At 34.3% G+C, this 17,177-nt stretch overlaps 1 protein-coding gene across 4 annotated transcripts; it reads right to left on the bottom strand.

Annotated features, from left to right (window-relative positions):
* Window positions 1–1,274: 1,274 nt before the first annotated feature.
* LOC140812531 (abscisic acid receptor PYR1-like) lies at window positions 1,275–11,502 on the bottom strand. 4 transcript variants are annotated; one of them, XM_073170825.1, is made up of 3 exons: window positions 10,739–11,501; window positions 10,114–10,139; window positions 9,193–9,367 (listed from the first exon to the last, which is right to left on the bottom strand). In XM_073170825.1, the coding sequence occupies exons 1-2, from the start codon at window positions 11,362–11,364 to the stop codon at window positions 10,133–10,135; spliced, it is 633 nt and encodes a 210-aa protein (XP_073026926.1). In that variant the 5' UTR covers window positions 11,365–11,501; the 3' UTR covers window positions 9,193–9,367; window positions 10,114–10,132. The 4 variants fall into 4 exon arrangements, with proteins under 4 accessions (XP_073026923.1, XP_073026924.1, XP_073026926.1 ...); XM_073170822.1 differs by lacking the exons at window positions 9,193–9,367; window positions 10,114–10,139 and adding an exon at window positions 1,275–1,392 and having other exon boundaries at window positions 10,739–11,502; XM_073170823.1 differs by lacking the exons at window positions 9,193–9,367; window positions 10,114–10,139 and adding an exon at window positions 6,506–6,545.
* Between the last annotated feature and the right edge of the window lie 5,675 nt (window positions 11,503–17,177).

Raw genomic sequence — 17,177 nt, 5'->3', positions numbered from 1 at the left:
ATTCTCAAGTCTCTCTCTTTCCTCACAAGTCTAAATTCGGCCAACCCCCCTTGGAGAAAAGCCACCCACACCCGGGCCCTCCCACTATCAGCCGTGCACAGTTGCTTCTCCACGGCTTCCGGAGAAATACATTTTCCATTAATCGATCTCAACGCATAACTTTGTTTGGATTATGTAAGGAATTGTTGTACAGGAAATAAATATAAAAACATTATAATGTGTGTATCAGAAGTTAGTGTTGTGTCCGGTGTTGTCAACACTGTACACAACACGGCAGCGGAAATTAAGTATTTAACACACAAATATAACTTTAATAAATTAACACCAGATTTAAATTATGCACAAGTACGAATACTTGTGCGATGCCTCATGGCAAAAAGTTCACTAGAAAAATTATGTAAATCGTTTACACCAAAACAATACTAATGAGAAAACAAAACTGAATTCCTTGACACTCCAAGGAATTAAAAATGCATCAAAACAAACCACATAAAAACTAGATGCATAAAATAAAAAAGCGTGTTGCTTAAAACCAAACGACGACACTCTTCGATCAACACTCTGCGTCAGTGTTGTTCTTGAGTGTTGACAACACCAATCGGCAACACGGTATAACAGTGAATCAATCACACAAACTTTTCACAATCTGAACTCTGTATGTGCACTCCCGAAAACCTCCAGCAGATCCTCTCCACAACAAAGTGATCACACAATCACACAAAAACGCCTCAACAAAATATAGGTTCGGCTTTTGTATTTTTTTTCTATGTATGCGCTCTTCTGCCGACCTCACGAAAGAGTCGCATCAAAGGACTCACTCGAAAAGCTTCGACTCTCCAACTCTCTCCTTAAGACTTAACTGCGGCCGTCCATCCTCTATGTATATATATACATGCTTGACCTATAAATTCTTTAATAAAAGAGTCCTATAAAATATGGAAATAAGATTTCATTAGATATAAAATCTCTTTTAAACAAAGATAAAATATCATAGAGATACAAAACAAATCCTATATTATCTAGATTTAAATCAATTAAGATCTTATAATTTAGAATAAGTAAACCAAGATATTATCATTTAAAATTAAATCAAGCAAGATTTGATAATCTAGAAATACATCAAATAAAATCTTTTAATCTAGAAAGGCAAAATCTTAAATTGATATTATCAATTTAACAAAATAAAGGAATAAAATATTCCTTTCAATCTCCCTTTTTTTGCCTTTCTGGACAAAACATCCAAAAATGATAATCTTGGTAAGCATCACAGTCATTAAGCTCCCCTTGCGTTAGAGCGTGTCTCCCCCTGAGTCACAGTTCATCTCCCCCTGAATTAAACATGTTAGAACACTGGTGTTGTTGACAGTGTTGTCAACACCATCATTGGAACACCTGAAAATATAAGAAGACATACGAAGGAGAAATTCATTAATCACGCAAATAGATATAAGAGCAACCAAAAAACAACATTAAAGACAGAGCAACTCCAGATGCTTCAGCATCATTCTTTTGCATTTTTGGTCCTCATACTCCCCTTTTTTGGCCAGAATGTAAGCCAACTTTCAAAAGCAAACTATAACAAAACATATATGCTCTTACTCTAACAAAATAATACACCGATTCAATTATTCAGCTCCAAAAAAAAAACGCATGGTAAAGGTAATATTTCCGAAATTTACCCAAAACATTAATTACGGTTCTATCCCAAAAACAAATAGAAAAATTGATACAAACTCGTGTTACGACGATTTCAAAAGAATATCCTGTGAAAACCCACGTCGATTACAACCCACTGACACAAGTAGTCACATAAATTCAAAATATAGGTAATCAAGGTTTTCATCGACCGTCATGAGTCAATACTGATATGTCACTGCACATGATGAATTCACGAAACAAAAATCAATATGCATGTCCTAAATATGCCTCCAATATGATGAGATATCGAAATGTCAGACAGTGTATAAATTGTGTTGTGTCTGAACTTGGTGTTGGCAACACCTCCAGGCAACACCACCGAGTTTTATTCAAACTTCCATAAAATTTTTTTGAATCAGAAATGGTAGCTCCCACACTAGAAGAACGGTCTTCAAAAGACTCCCCTAGGTAGCTTTTTCCATTACTATTTTTACTTAGAAGTGGTAGCTCCCACACTAGAAGAACGGTCTTCAATGGACTCCTCTAGGTAGCTTTTTCCATTTTCTTCTAACCTTTTTTTTTTACCTCTTTTCTGATTTTCTCCTTATGCTCACATTTTCCAAGTCACTTTTTCACATTAGACAAGATCATGATATCCTCAATTACTCGATGTCTTGGATTGAGCATAATTTACTCCTCAACATTTGATTGGAAGTATGAACACTCAGAGAGTACCCTTCAGAAATTGTCTTCACTGTTCAAACATTACACAAATAAATAGGATGGTTATGATTATGCAGTATCCCTAGCATCCTAAAAATATTCATGCAAAAATGGTGTTGTCACCGGTGTTGGCAACACCAATGACAACATGTGTGTGTGATTATTGTACGCACATGATGAGAGACTTCCGAAAATTGGAAAATCTCTCAAAGTCCAAAGGTTTCGTGAATATATCAGCCAGTTGATTCTCACTCCTAACAAATTCCAGTCGAATTATGCATTTTTCAACTAAATCTCGAATAAAGTGACGTCTTATGTATATGTATTTTGTTCGAGAGTGTTGAACATGATTCTTAGAAATGTCTATAACACTTGAGTTGTCACAATATACCATCATGAAATTACTTAACTTGAAATCCAAGAAAGAAATTTAGTTCTCCTATCATCCTTATTTCGAACTGTGATGACATGCAATCCACAAAGTTATTCACAAGTATTTGAGATGAAGAACCGAAAATAATATCATCTACATATACTTGACAGATCAAAATATCAGAATTCGGTTTTTGAATGAAAAGGGTTTTGTCAATCTCACCTCGTTTGAAGCCCAAGTTTATCAGATTGTCAGCTAACCTACCGTACCATGCCCGTGGAGCCTGTTTCAGGCCATACAGGGTCTTCTTCAATTTGTAGACATGGTCCACGTGGTGAGAATATTCAAATCCCTTAGGTTGACTGACATAGGCTTCCTCATTCAAAATGACATTATTATTATTCTTGTGTTCAATTTGAGACACAAAACACGAGTGACTTACCTGGGAAAACGTGGAGCTCATGCAGATTAAACCAATCATTTTGCGGTAGTCCACCTTTTCTTTGTTTCTTGTTTGCACACCATCATGTAATTCACCAATGATTTGTGATGATGGATGATTCTTCTGAATCTTGCTGGGAATTTCTCTTTCACAATTGATCACCACATCATCATTATCATCGTTATCATTATCCACAGTTTCTGTTTGGTTCAGAGGCGGTGTTGTGCTTGGTGTTGCCTCACTGGTCTCAACACCAGACTCAACACTGTTTCTGGTCAGTGCCTCACTTATAACCAGCAATTATTCTACATCAGCCTCCGGTGTTTTAACTGTCAGATCTGCAAGATCATCAAACACAACGTTAATTGATTCCATTGTAGTCCTAGTTCTCAGATTAAATACACGATAAGCACGACCGTTTGTAGAGTATCCAAGAAAAAGACATTTATCACTTTTTGAATCAAATTTAGCTAGATGATCTCTATCATTCAAAACATAACCTACACATCCAAAAATATGAAAATATTTAAGGTTTGGTTTTCTTCCCATTATAATCTCATATGAGGTCATTGTAGAACCACTCCTTAAATAAACACGGTTGGAAATGTGACATGTCGTATTTAAAGCTTCGGCCCAAAAATATTTTGACACATTCTTATAACTAAGCATGACCCGAGCCATTTCTAGGAGGGTTCGATTTTTTCTTTCAGCTATGCCGATTTTTTTAGGGGTCTTCGGAGATGAATATTCATGAGTGATACCTTTCTTATAGCATAAAGAAATAAAATGAGAATTTTCAAACTCCTCACCATTATCGGTTCTTATTTTAACCACCCTCATATCATACAGATTTGTTATCCTAGCATGCAAGTTCTTAAAAGCATCAAATGTATCAGATTTTTCTCTAAGAAAACTTACCCAAGTGAAATGCGAAAAATCATCAACACAAACAAACGAATATTTCTTACCACCCAAGCTCTTAACTTCCATCGGACCCATTAAATCCATATGCAAGAGTTCAAGGCACCGTGTTGTCCCAAAGTGTTGCAACACCGGGTGCGCAACACGGGTTTGTTTACCTTTCTGACACGGTCCACAAACATAATCATTAATTGAACTTAAATTCGGCATACCTCTCACAGCATCAAACTTACTCAGATTCTTCAAAGTCTTGAAGCTCGCATGTCCTAGTTTTTGATGCCATACGTCTAAATCACTCACCTTGGCACTTCGGCAACCATCACCTTTTCCCAATTGATAGCAATTGTCAATAGAACGAGTACCTGACATTACACAAACATTGGCATCATTAAAAACTTCACAATTATTTTTATTGAACTTAACATGTAAATCATCGTCACAAAGTTGACTTATGCTTATTAAGTTTGAGTTAAGTCCTTCAACGTGTAGAACATTATGAAGTTTAGAAAGCCCGTCAACATTCAGGGTTCCTTTGCCTACAATTCTTCCTTTGGCACCACCACCATAGGTTACGCACCCACTTTTTACTTCAACATAATCTGTGAGGCGTTCTTTAGATCCTGTCATGTGGTGTGAGCACCCACTGTCAAAGTATCATGCACCTGTAATGTTAGTTTTTAAAGAAGAATAAATGATATTGCAATGAATAACAGCTTTTGGTATCCAAACTTTCTTCACAGGACGTTTCTTGGCTGCCGTGTTGCGCCTGGTGTTGGGCAACACAGTGAGAAACACCATATTTGCATGCCAGTTCATATAGTCATTTCTCAGTTTAAAACAGAAAGGTTTGATGTGACCTGATTTATGACAGTAGTGGCAAATAAAATGTCGTTTTCTTTGCTTTGATTTATAAGTTGACAATTGCTTCTTGGTTTGTGGCATCTTCACTGGCGGGTCAACTTTCAAATGAGAAGAGGAAGCTCTGTTTTGTTTCAGCATTTGTTCCAAGGCTTGCTTTGAGATTGACAGAGTCTTCATAGGAGGTTTCACTGTTAAGGGGACAGAGCAATCTTCGCTTGCCTTTACAAACATGGTTGATTTTGATTTAGAATTGGAAGTTTCACCATGTTCATATGTGCTTTCAACATATCCAAGACCAGTTATGTTGTCCTTTCCCATAGTTATCATTGAGTCAAGTTTTGACGAACTTGAGTTGAATTTTGCAAGAGTCTTTGAGGCCTTCTCAAGCTCCTCCTTGACTTTGCACAATTCAAGATCCTTCTTGCTAAGCACAACTTCAAGTTGAGACACAGATTCTTTCAGATCAGCATTATCCTTAGAGAGGATGGAATTTATTTTATTTCTTTTGATCCAATCTTCGTATAGCTCCTCATACATAGCATGCACACATTCAAATGTGAGTTCGTCAGAATCATTATCCTGAATTTCATGATTACCTGAGTCACCGTGAGATTTAGCATTGAGACACAAGGATTTTGAAGTGGTGTTGCATCCGGTGTTGCAACACCAGAGGCAACACCGTGCGGGTTGACTTGCAGCCAGCATTCTTCTTTCAAAACAGCATTGTTTGTAGACAGTACGTCCATTGAGATTCTGTAAAATTTCCTGCAAACAAAAACAACAATAAACCAGAATCAATCACTTAGTGTATCAAGCGTTGGCTCTGATACCACTTGTAAGGAATTGTTGTACAGGAAATAAATATAAAAACATTATAATGTGTGTATCAGAAGTTAGTGTTGTGTCCGGTGTTGTCAACACTGTACACAACACGGCAGCGGAAATTAAGTATTTAACACACAAATATAACTTTAATAAATTAACATCAGATTTAAATTATGCACAAGTACGAATACTTGTGCGATGACTCATGGCAAAAAATTCACTAGAAAAATTATGTAAATCGTTTACACCAAAACAATACTAGTGAGAAAACAAAACCAAATTCCTTGACACTCCAAGGAATTAAAAATGCATCAAAACAAACCACATAAAAACTAGATGCATAAAATAAAAAAGCGTGTTTCTTAAAACCAAACGACGACACTCTTCGATCAACACTCTGCGTCAGTGTTGTTCTTGAGTGTTGACAACACCAATCGGCAACACGATATAACAGTGAATCAATCACACAAACTTTTCACAATCTGAACTCTGTATGTGCACTCCCGAAAACCTCCAGCAGATCCTCTCCACAACAAAGTGATCACACAATCACACAAAAACGCCTCAACAAAATATAGGTTCGGCTTTTGTATTTTTCTTCTATGTATGCGCTCTTCTGCCAACCTCACGAAAGAGTCGCATCAAAGGACTCACACGAAAAGCTTCGACTCTCCAACTCTCTCCTTAAGACTTAACTGCGGCCGTCCATCCTCTATGTATATATATACATGCTTGACCTAGAAATGCTTTAATAAAAGAGTCCTATAAAATATAGAAATAAGATTTCATTAGATATAAAAACTCTTTTAAACAAAGATAAAATATCATAGAGATACAAAACAAATCCTATATTATCTAGATTTAAATCAATTAAGATCTTATAATTTAGATTAAGTAAACCAAGATATTATCATTTAAAATTAAATCAAGCAAGATTTGATAATCTAGAAATAAATCAAATAAAATCTTTTAATCTAGAAAGTCGAAATCTTAAATTGATATTATCAATTTAACAAAATAAAGGAATAAAATATTCCTTTCAGATTACTAGTGCAATCTATAACAAGGAGAACTGATTCTAATTGTGGACTTGATTAGGCGAATCAAAGGGAAATTCAAGTAGATCATTCTAAGAGACTTAGAAAAAAAAAACTTACTACATAAACATCGAATAATTGGTGTCAAGCATTAAATGCTCAAAATAAATCATCTAAATATCATATGAAAGTTTAACTAAATCACACAACGTCAAGAATAATTTGAACGTCAAAACAAAATTTTAAAACTTCTGTCGTTTTTTGGGTGTGAGAAAATGGTCTCCAACAGATGATCATTAGTTTTATCTTGCAACATTCACTTTGCACGGTATTCCAACCTTCTCACTACTTTGATTTAATGGTTGAAGAAGCTTCATAAGTCTGATTCAATCTGACTGAGTAGGGGAATGCTCTTATGTTATCAAGAACACAACCGACTTGGGGAATACAAAGTCGATTACGAATTTAATACATTTATCATTTTTGAAGAACAATTTTTATTTGTGGAAAAGACAGAGTTTGACGAATTTAAGACAACAATATTATCTATATCTGGAAATCTATGAGAGGATTTTATTAAGAAATTAAATATTATCACTTGATATAAACACTCTATAAATCATTGAAGATCTTGAAAAGTTTACGAGCATTGAAGTGATTAGATTCATTACACATAGGAGTGATGGCAATGCGATTTGTGCATTTTTTCCTAGTAAATTCAAACTGAATTGACATGTACGATTCCGTTTCATAGAATTTTATAAGTCGCGGATTTTTAGATAAAATGAAATCACAGTTTCGCCGGTCATGAGTTTTTTTTTTTTTGTAAAAAAAACTTCATATACGAATTCGGTTCAATTTAAGGTCAAGTTGTGTTTGTGTATTCTGATTTATTATGCTTAAAATGGGTGTTTGAGTTCTTGTAAAATCAAAAACCTAAAGTTAATAATCGATGAGAATTTGATCGATAACTCTCCACTAATTTTAATTCGAAAAATATCCTTATTTTGTAAAATACTTAGGCAAAAACTTGTGTGAGACGGTCTTATAGGTCGTATTTTGTGAGACGGATCTCTTAATTGGGTCATCAATGAAAAAGTATTACTTTTTATACTAAGGCTCCGTTTGGTACGTGTGATGGGATAAGTAAATGATTAGTAATTTGCGTAATCAAGAAATGAGAAATATGTATTAATAGTATGATGAGATAAATAACATGATGTTTGATATAATTTTAAAATGATGGATTAATTTTGTAAATTTTATTATAATGGCCAAAATGCCCCAAATACTAATTAAATATATATTCTTAAAATAATTAGATAGATAATTAAATAGTTATAATTATAATTTACATTTATCAAAATTAATTTAAATATATTTGTAAATATGAATTTAATTAATAATTAAAATAGTAATAATATTTTGAATCTAATTTTATTATTATATTTATTAGAAATATATTTGTTGATTGCGTACTTTTAATAAACGACAAAATAATATTTTACATTGTGTAAAATGAGTTCCGAATTTCAAATAATCAAAGAGGATAAAAATGTAATTTAATGAGCGTTGATAGCCTATCCCACTTGTTTTGTTAGATTAATAATCAAATAATTATCCATAAATTGGGTCTTAAACTGGGTCAAAATGATTATTAAAGTATCTTAAATTTTTAACCAAATATTTAGATAAATGTTTGATTATTTATCTAACTTTGTTTAATCCACCCAACCAAACACATTCTAAGAGTATTATTTTTTATTGTGAATATCGATAGAGTTGACTCGTCTCACAGATAAAGATTCGTGAGATCATCTCACAAAAGACCTATTCAAATACTCAAGTCTATATTTCAAGATTTAAACATTATTAACTATTTGTCGTTATGTGTCTCTTTGTCGCGAGAGAATCATGAACAAAAATTCACCACCTTCTAGGAACCTTCCCCACAAAGGAAAGGGAAGATTCTTGGGTTTCCAAGTAAAAACAAAAACTTTCCCCAATCCAAGTTGTATTAAAAGAATTCATGAATAAAAATAAGGCAAAAACTTGTGTGAGACGGTCTCACGGGTCGTATTTGTGAGACGGATCTCTTATTTGGATCACCCATGAAAAAGTATTACTTTTTATGCTAAGAGTATTACTTTTTTTGTGAATATGGGTAGGGTTGACCCGTCTCACGGATTATGACCCGTGAGACGGTCTCACATGAGAGTCACTCTAAAAATAAAAGTTAAAAACTCTAGAAGAATATCTTTTGGTTTTACACAAAATAAAAAATAACTTTTATAAACTTATTGTAGAAAAATCCATCATTAGTTGAATTGCACAAACTTCTACGCAACGTAAAAATTATAACATCCGAACTATTGAAGAAACTAATTTTGGTTTGAGTTCGACCAAAACAAAATCCAAGTATATTCGAGTTTGATAAATTCAAATACGAATCAAATATTTATCGAGTCGACTTGAAAATGTCTCGAACCATGTCAATTCACTTGTTCTTCACCCACAAAGAAAAGCCATGAATTGACATCCTCAACTAGGGATGTAAACGATCCAAACCAAGTCGAACAGTATCAGGCTTGAGCTTGGCTCGTTTAAGATTAATTCAAGCTCAAGCTCGAGCTCGAGCTTGATTCGAGCTTTTATAATATGGCTTGAGTTTGGCTCGTTTAAGATTGATAGAACTCGAGCTCGAACTCGAGCTTTATTCGAGCTTTTATCATCAGGCTAGAATTCGATTTGTCTTGAAATTACTAAGCTTGTGAAAAGCTCGATTTCGACTCGTTAAAAGCTCGTTTAATATGTTAATCAAGCCGGGATCGAGCTTGGTTTATTAATAGCTCGTTTATCATATTTAACAAGCCTGACTTGAGCTCAGCTCGTTTTCGAGTTCGTAAAACATACAATTGAGCTCGAATTTGAGCTTGATTCGAGCTTGTTAAAATTAAATATATCTATGAACTAATTTTATATTAGACATAAAAGTTTATTTTATTAGTACTAATATTTTTATTTGTCAACTCAACATATGAGTCAAGCTCGAGCTTACGAGCCACCTAAACGAGCCGAGTTCGAGCTCGTGAGCCTATTAAACGAACATGTTTGCGAGCTCACGAGCCGAATACGTATAAGCTTGAGCTTGGTTTGATTAAGTTGTCGAGCTCAAAATCGAGCTTGAGCTTGGTTTGATATGATTAACAAACGAACTCAAACAAGCTTTTTATCGAGCCGAGCTCCGAATAGCTCGCGAACGGTTAGGTTTGTTTACATCCCGATCCTCAACTGTCTGTGCACCACATCGGATCAATTTCTACAAGCCATGACCATTGGCAGAGAAATAAGCCAATCAAATCAAAACTTCGTAGATTTTAGAAAACACCAATAAATTCAAAGCTATAAACAGTAATTTGAATTCCTGTCACGTGCTAACAAAGTCAAAGACAAGAAGCTTTCCAAAGATCTATGCCAAATGTTACCTTAAAATTCAAGAATTCTTGATGGAATTTCTTCAACCATATGGATAAGAGGCTTATATAATTCATAAATACATCCCAATAATCCTACAATTCACGTGTATTTTCTTTACATGTTCTTGTATCTATTCCTGTAATAATTCGAACATTCAGATATTTTTAAGAAACAGAATTTTCCATACCATCATTATTTTTAATTTTATCCAGATTTCTATTCAATTTCAGATTTATATATATATATATATATATTGGTGCTTATTTTCTCCAACCGAAGTTTAAGTCCATCGAAATCATAATTTTTTGAACTTTGAAATGATAAAATTTCATATCCAAACTACAAATATTCAAATAAAAATCTCAAATAAATGCTAAAAATAGCATTTTTTTTTTATAAAAGTTTATTTATTTGTGACATCATCAACAATGGACCAATTACCTTTCCTCAGCTGCTCGCATAGCTTCAGAAACCGCAGCCAGCTTCTGCAGATTCAACTTCACCACCGTATCGGCAAAGAGACGCGTATCCTCCTCCGTATTCCCTTCCGGCACATCTACCACGTACGATTCCAAAACAACGGTCCAGATCTTCCCCTCACGCTCCATCCCATGAACACTCGTCACCGACCGATAATTCCTCAGCCTGTGATCCCCGCCGATGATGCTAATCCCCGTCACGCGCCGCCTCTCATCGAGAAAATCCAGCCTCTCCGTGCTTGTGGCGGCGGGCAATCCGGAGATGATGGTGACGTCCCGCAGGTCACCCACGGCAAAGGCGAACCCTTCCCTCACGGTGCAGCTCTTGATGAAGTGCTTGTACGTCTGGGGCTTGTCGAAGCGCCGGACGATGGACCAGACGGTTTCCGGCAGCGCGTTCACGCGCTGGGCGAGCAGGGACGAGCACTGGAGCGAGTTGACTTGGTAGTTGTGGAACTCGTCGACCGCGGGCTTCAGATCTTGGAACTCTTGGCGGGTCAGCCCGTGTAGCTCCTCCGCGCCGGAGGTTGAAGATGATTCTTGTTGATGATCCGGTGTTTGAGGTATCTCGGATTCGATTTTCTCCATTGAAGAGAGCAAAGGAGCTTTTTTACTGATCGAACTTTGGAGAAAGTGGAAAGAAAAAGAAAGGATTGCGGAAATTGGGACACTTTCGGTTTAGGTTTCTTATCTTCGTGTCATTCGGTTATTGGGTTCATGTTGGAAATACCAAAATAAAAAGTGTTCTTTTTATTATTACACTAAAAATCTATAAATTGATTGTGTTTGAACTATGAAATTTTATTATTTTATAAATATATTAATTAATAAATTAATAATTTGTTATTTAAAAAATATGTTTTTTTCATTTAAGTGGACAAAAATTTAATTACATAAAAATTAGTGTGTGTCACTAATATTCGTATCATATTCTTTGAATCGATATAAAAATATGATTTTATACAAGTATATTTATAACTAAAGTAAATGTATTCATTGTTATTAATTTTTAGCATCATGTGCTTACCACGAGATGAAAAGCCCAGCGCAGAGTAAGCCAATTTGAGTACTAATGAGTTGGATTGTTATATCCACGAGTTCGGATATATGTATGTTTAGTTATTGGTGTTTTCTCATAAATTTTAGAGATCTTTCTTAGTATTTCTTATCGCATTCTCTGTCCCAGGAGAGAAAATTATTACTCGTTAATATCCGATGTCACTCTTTTACTGTCCAACTAGCCAACTTTGAGCAACACGAGTTAAAAACTTTGCATACGAGAACTTTCTAAGAGGCAAGCCATCCAAATACTACTCAAACTCATTAGCGTTTAACCTCACATTCTCCACTTCAAAAAGTATAAAAATATGTTTTTTTTTGAAGACTTGATCTCATGATCTCACTCTAATCCTAATTTTAAGATTGATCGATTATCACGAGGCTAAAAGCTTTAGCGGTTAGCCAAGACACAACTTTATTTCATTATTCTCGAGGCAGCGCATGGTACACATACTTATGTGATAATGGGTTGGACTGTTAGGCCCATGAGTCTGAGGATATATGTGTCTATCTATTGGTGTTTTCTAGATATTAGTATTACCCTTTCCCCACTGTCGACCTTGTCCAAGCGGAGATAATATTAACCTTTAAGATTTAATATCACTCTTTTACCGCCTAACTAAATTAAGCAGCGCAACATTAGTAGCTTGGACGCACGAGAATTTCTCATTATATCATTAATCTCAATATTACTCTGACTCATGCACACTAAACCCAACATTAATAAATAAATGATTCAATATTTTGATTAATCAGATAAAATTCATCAATAAACAATATCAACAAACAACAATAAAATATCAAAAATAGAAATTGAATTACACGATTTAAATTTCAAGAAAGAACAATAAAATAATATTTTATTAAATTATCTTAGATATTTTTGTATTTTTTAGATAATTATTAATTGATTATATTTTTGGGTCAATACAACTTGGAACCTTTGAAACAAGATAATGTTTTATTATTTTGTATATATCTAAAATGCCCATGGAAAAAGGTAATTTGGGTCAATGATTATAGTCAACCCTGAATTATAAAAAGTGACTTTCATTTATTTTAAGTAATAAATGTGAATCATACTTATTTGTAGTGGGATGTGTACGGTCATTCTAACAGTATTTTCGTTAAAAAAAAGTCTGAACAAAAGTTTGAAACCCGATTTATTCAGATCTGACTTTAATAATAAAATTAATTAGTCAAAATTCGTTGATGATTTAGCATTTTTTTTATTACATGGAATACATGTTTTTTCATTATAACCTGTAATCGAATCCAGATTTCTCAAGTGTCGTGTACAAACATAAATCACGTAGAATGGATTCGACAGTTTTTTTCAAGAAAATATAAAAATTTTAGAATCCCACCATCTTGTTGCATAACCAAGATTTTCACGTGGACGGGATGGAGGACGGATATATCTAAGACAAAAATTAAAATGTGGAAAATTGTTGTGTTGATTAATGAATTTATGATAAATTATGAGATTTTATTATAATTTTATTTTTTCCTTCTAGAGAATATTAATTATAGGGAAAAAAATGACATTTCGACGATAACTACGAGTGACTCAAAATTTGCTACGTTTAGCAAGTGCAGGGGTAAACTTCTATAATTTTTTTATTTTTATTTTTAAAAAGTCCTACCATGGCATTATTGTATGTAAAAAGATGCACTTTTACATTTACCAGTCAAAATATCAACAATTTATTAAAAAAATTATTTGGGCAAATTTTGGGTCTATGATTCGAGTAAACAGAGTTAAAGTTGACTGGTTCCTCCTTATGAAGTCTACTAAATGTGTTCATTATAAAGACGTCATAATAAAATATCTAGCTTTGAAGAGTACTTAAGGATGAACGAAGATGAGACAATGGCTGATTTCAATGTTAAGTTTTGCGACATAGCAAATTAGTCGTTTTCTCTAGAACAAAAATATTTGAAAATAATTTTGAAGAAAACCAGGTTCTCTCACTCCCTTACTCATTTGAGATTATATAATCTCTTAGATATCGTTTAGCTCGTGATATAAAATGATGATAGATGAATAATATATAGAAAATATATTTATATATATATCGATTAAAATAATAATTTATAATAAATTAGCCTTTATCGAACATGAGTATGATATTGGATGAAACAAGGATTTATAATCAATTAACGTCTAATCCTTCGTAACAAACGGTGCCTCAGAGCTTTGAGTAGTATTAAAAATAACCAGGTTGTGCCTCTCATTGGGTCTTTATCCATATCATAATAAGTATAAAGAAAACAAATGAATCAAAATGGAAGATGTTACCTCCAAGAATGAAGCACTCTCTAGGTCGTCGTCCAACATCCTCAAAGGTTGTTAGAGAATATAGGCACAAAGAAGTGAAAATTATATAATATAAAAAGAAAGATATTTTAGGAAACTACCAAATGTGCAAGAATAATTTCTAAGAAAATAAATTAATTAGAAATCAATTTCTATTGATACATACAATCCTATATTCAGAATACCATATATTCATATCTTCCAATACTCCCCTCAAGATGGCTTGTAGATTTCTTCCATAGCTAGCTTGCTTACTAGAGATTCAAACTATTTTTTGTCTAAGCCTTAGTGAGTATATCAGTAGTAGTAGTCTGTTGAGTGGTTGACACATAGGAAATACATGCCACTTCAAATTTTCTAAATGATAATATGTTTATCAATTTCAACATGTTTTGTCCTATCATGTAAAACTGGATTATGAAAAAGCGAAATTACTTCTTTATTATCACAGTAGACTTTCACAGGTAAAGTAAATGAGATCTTCAAATCTGATACCAGCCTCTTTATCCATATTGCTTCACGAATTTCATGCACAAGTGAACTAAATTCTACCTCTACACTACTTCGAGCCACAACACTCTTTTTTTACTCGGTCGTGTAACAAGGTTCCTTTCAAAGAAGGTACAATAGCCTTGAGTTGACCTCCTGCCAGTAGTACTACCAGCCCAAACTGTATCAGTATATACTTCAATTTGTATGTCTTCAAGTTTTCTAAACGACAGGTCTTTCCCAGGGGATCTTTTTATATACCTTAATATTCTGTGAGCAACATCAAAGTGTTCTTGCCTTGGTGACTGCATGATTTGGCTCACCATGCTTACTGTAGAAGCTATATCAAGACGAGTGTGTGATAAGTAGTTTAATCTACTGAATAATCTTTAGAATATTTCTTATTCTCACATATTTAGGCTTAGCAGGATTAAGTTTTAGATTAGATTCAATTGGAGTCTCAGCAGCTTTGCACCCTAGAAGTCTTGTCTCCTCTAGTAGATCAAGGATGTACTTTCTTTGGTTCACAAAAATTCCTTCTTGTGATCTTGCAAATTCCATACCAAGAAAGTATAGTTAGTCTTAGGTCTTTGATGTCAAAGTTTTGTGCTATTTTTCCCTTAGAATGTGCTAATTCTTCAAGGTCATCCCTTGTCAAGACGATGTCATCCGCATAAAAAATAATAATTTCAATTTTACCTTTCTCAGAGTGTCTATAGAACTAAGTATGGTCAGCTTGACTCTGACAATAGCCATAACTTTTTACAACCTTAGAAAAGCATTCAAACCAAGCCCTTGGAGATTGTTTGAGGTCATATAAAGACATCCTGAGCTTGCAAACTATTCCATGGCCAAAGAACTCTTCAAATCCTGGTGGTAGACCCATAAATACTTTCTATTCTAAAACTCTATTGAGAACAACATTCTTGATATCTAAATAGTGCAAGCGCCAATTGAAATTAGCAGATAAATACAAATAGCACACGAAAGGAGTTTGTGCAACTGCATCAAAGGTCTCCTGGTAGACTAGCTCATATGTCTGCCACAATTCTCGCTTTATATCTTCCTACACTTCCATCCGCTCTGCATTTTATTGTAAACACCCATTTGAACCCATTGTTTTTTTTTATCTTTAGGTGGGTCTACAATTTTCCATGTCCCACTTTTCTTTAGAGCATTCATCTCTTCCACTATTGCTGATTTCCAATCAGGATTATCGAGTGCTTCCTGAATGTTCCTTGACAAAAACAAGTTATAAATTTTGGATATAAATGCAGTATGTTTTTATAGGACGCATATTGGAATATTGGATGATCAGTACATGAGGTCTTTCCTTTCTTATTAGCTATAGGAATATCAAAATCATTAGGTGGGTCGTTATGACTAGAACCAATGGATAATATATCGGGACTAGTAATGGTAATTGATGAATTTAGAGTACTTGAATCCTTTTCATGATCATTACCTGAGGTGTCATATTGAGTTTATGCTAAAGGGATGGTGTGTTTTCTACATGATAAGTGCCAGTTTTGCAATTAATTAGTAATAAGAATAAAGTTGAATTATGCTAATTTTGAACGGAATTAAGTGTGGTTTTGTTTAGCTTGTGTGTGTGTGCAGGATAAAAGAACTTTAAAAGAGTATTGAGATGTTTAAAGGAGCATGTAAAGATAACAAGATAAAGAATGAGTAGCCCAGGGAGTTTAAAAGAGGTTAAAGTTGAGCTTAGGCGCCTCAGCGCTGCAATATGGAAAAATGAAGCAAGAAGCAATGGCATCAGCACCAGGCCACGACACCTTAAAACCATTTGCTGATTGGAGACAGGCGCCTCGATGTCAATTGTTCGGAGCCACAGTGCTTAGGCCACGCATTTTAAAGTCGGATAGGAAATTTAGGCGTCTTAGTGCTGCCTGTTCAGAACCTCATCGCCAAAGACCCCTGCGCGAAAATAAGTGAGAGTCCATGTCTGCAAAACTCTATTGGTGATACCCCCATAAGAACCCGGGTAATGGATGGCCCGGGAAACTAAATGGATAGCGCAAATCAGAGTCAGTATGAAAACTACTACCTCGAGAAACGCACCACACTCGAGTGTATCGGTATGTGCTATCTTATCTGTCAGAATAATATGGGTTTGGTGTAAAAGTCCGTATTTCGTATTTGTAAATTTGCGGAATTATTTAATTTTTTTTAAAAGTGAATAATTTGCCTCATTCATAAAATAAACTGATAAAAAGTTTAAATTTTTAAAGTAGCATCGGAAGTAAATACTGTTTTTCAAAACAACAACTTAAAATAATTAATCGTAACAAAATAAGTTTGAGCATAAAAAGATAAATAAACTGAAACATGGGGTCCTCGGGTTCTTACTATTGCCGACCCAAGACGGCTCACTGGTCCCCGCCCTCAGCCCTGACCTCATCAGTACCTACAACAATCAAGTCTAGTGAGACTAAAGACTCAGCATGCATATATCATAGATAACAAGTAAATATATCATAAAATTTCATGTCATGCAAATATATCATATCGT

This window comes from Primulina eburnea, chromosome 14, assembly GCF_022965805.1.
Source record: "Primulina eburnea isolate SZY01 chromosome 14, ASM2296580v1, whole genome shotgun sequence".
NCBI lineage: Eukaryota > Viridiplantae > Streptophyta > Magnoliopsida > Lamiales > Gesneriaceae > Primulina > Primulina eburnea.
Note: the sequence above shows the minus strand (reverse complement) of the source record. Positions and strands in the feature narration are given on the sequence as shown.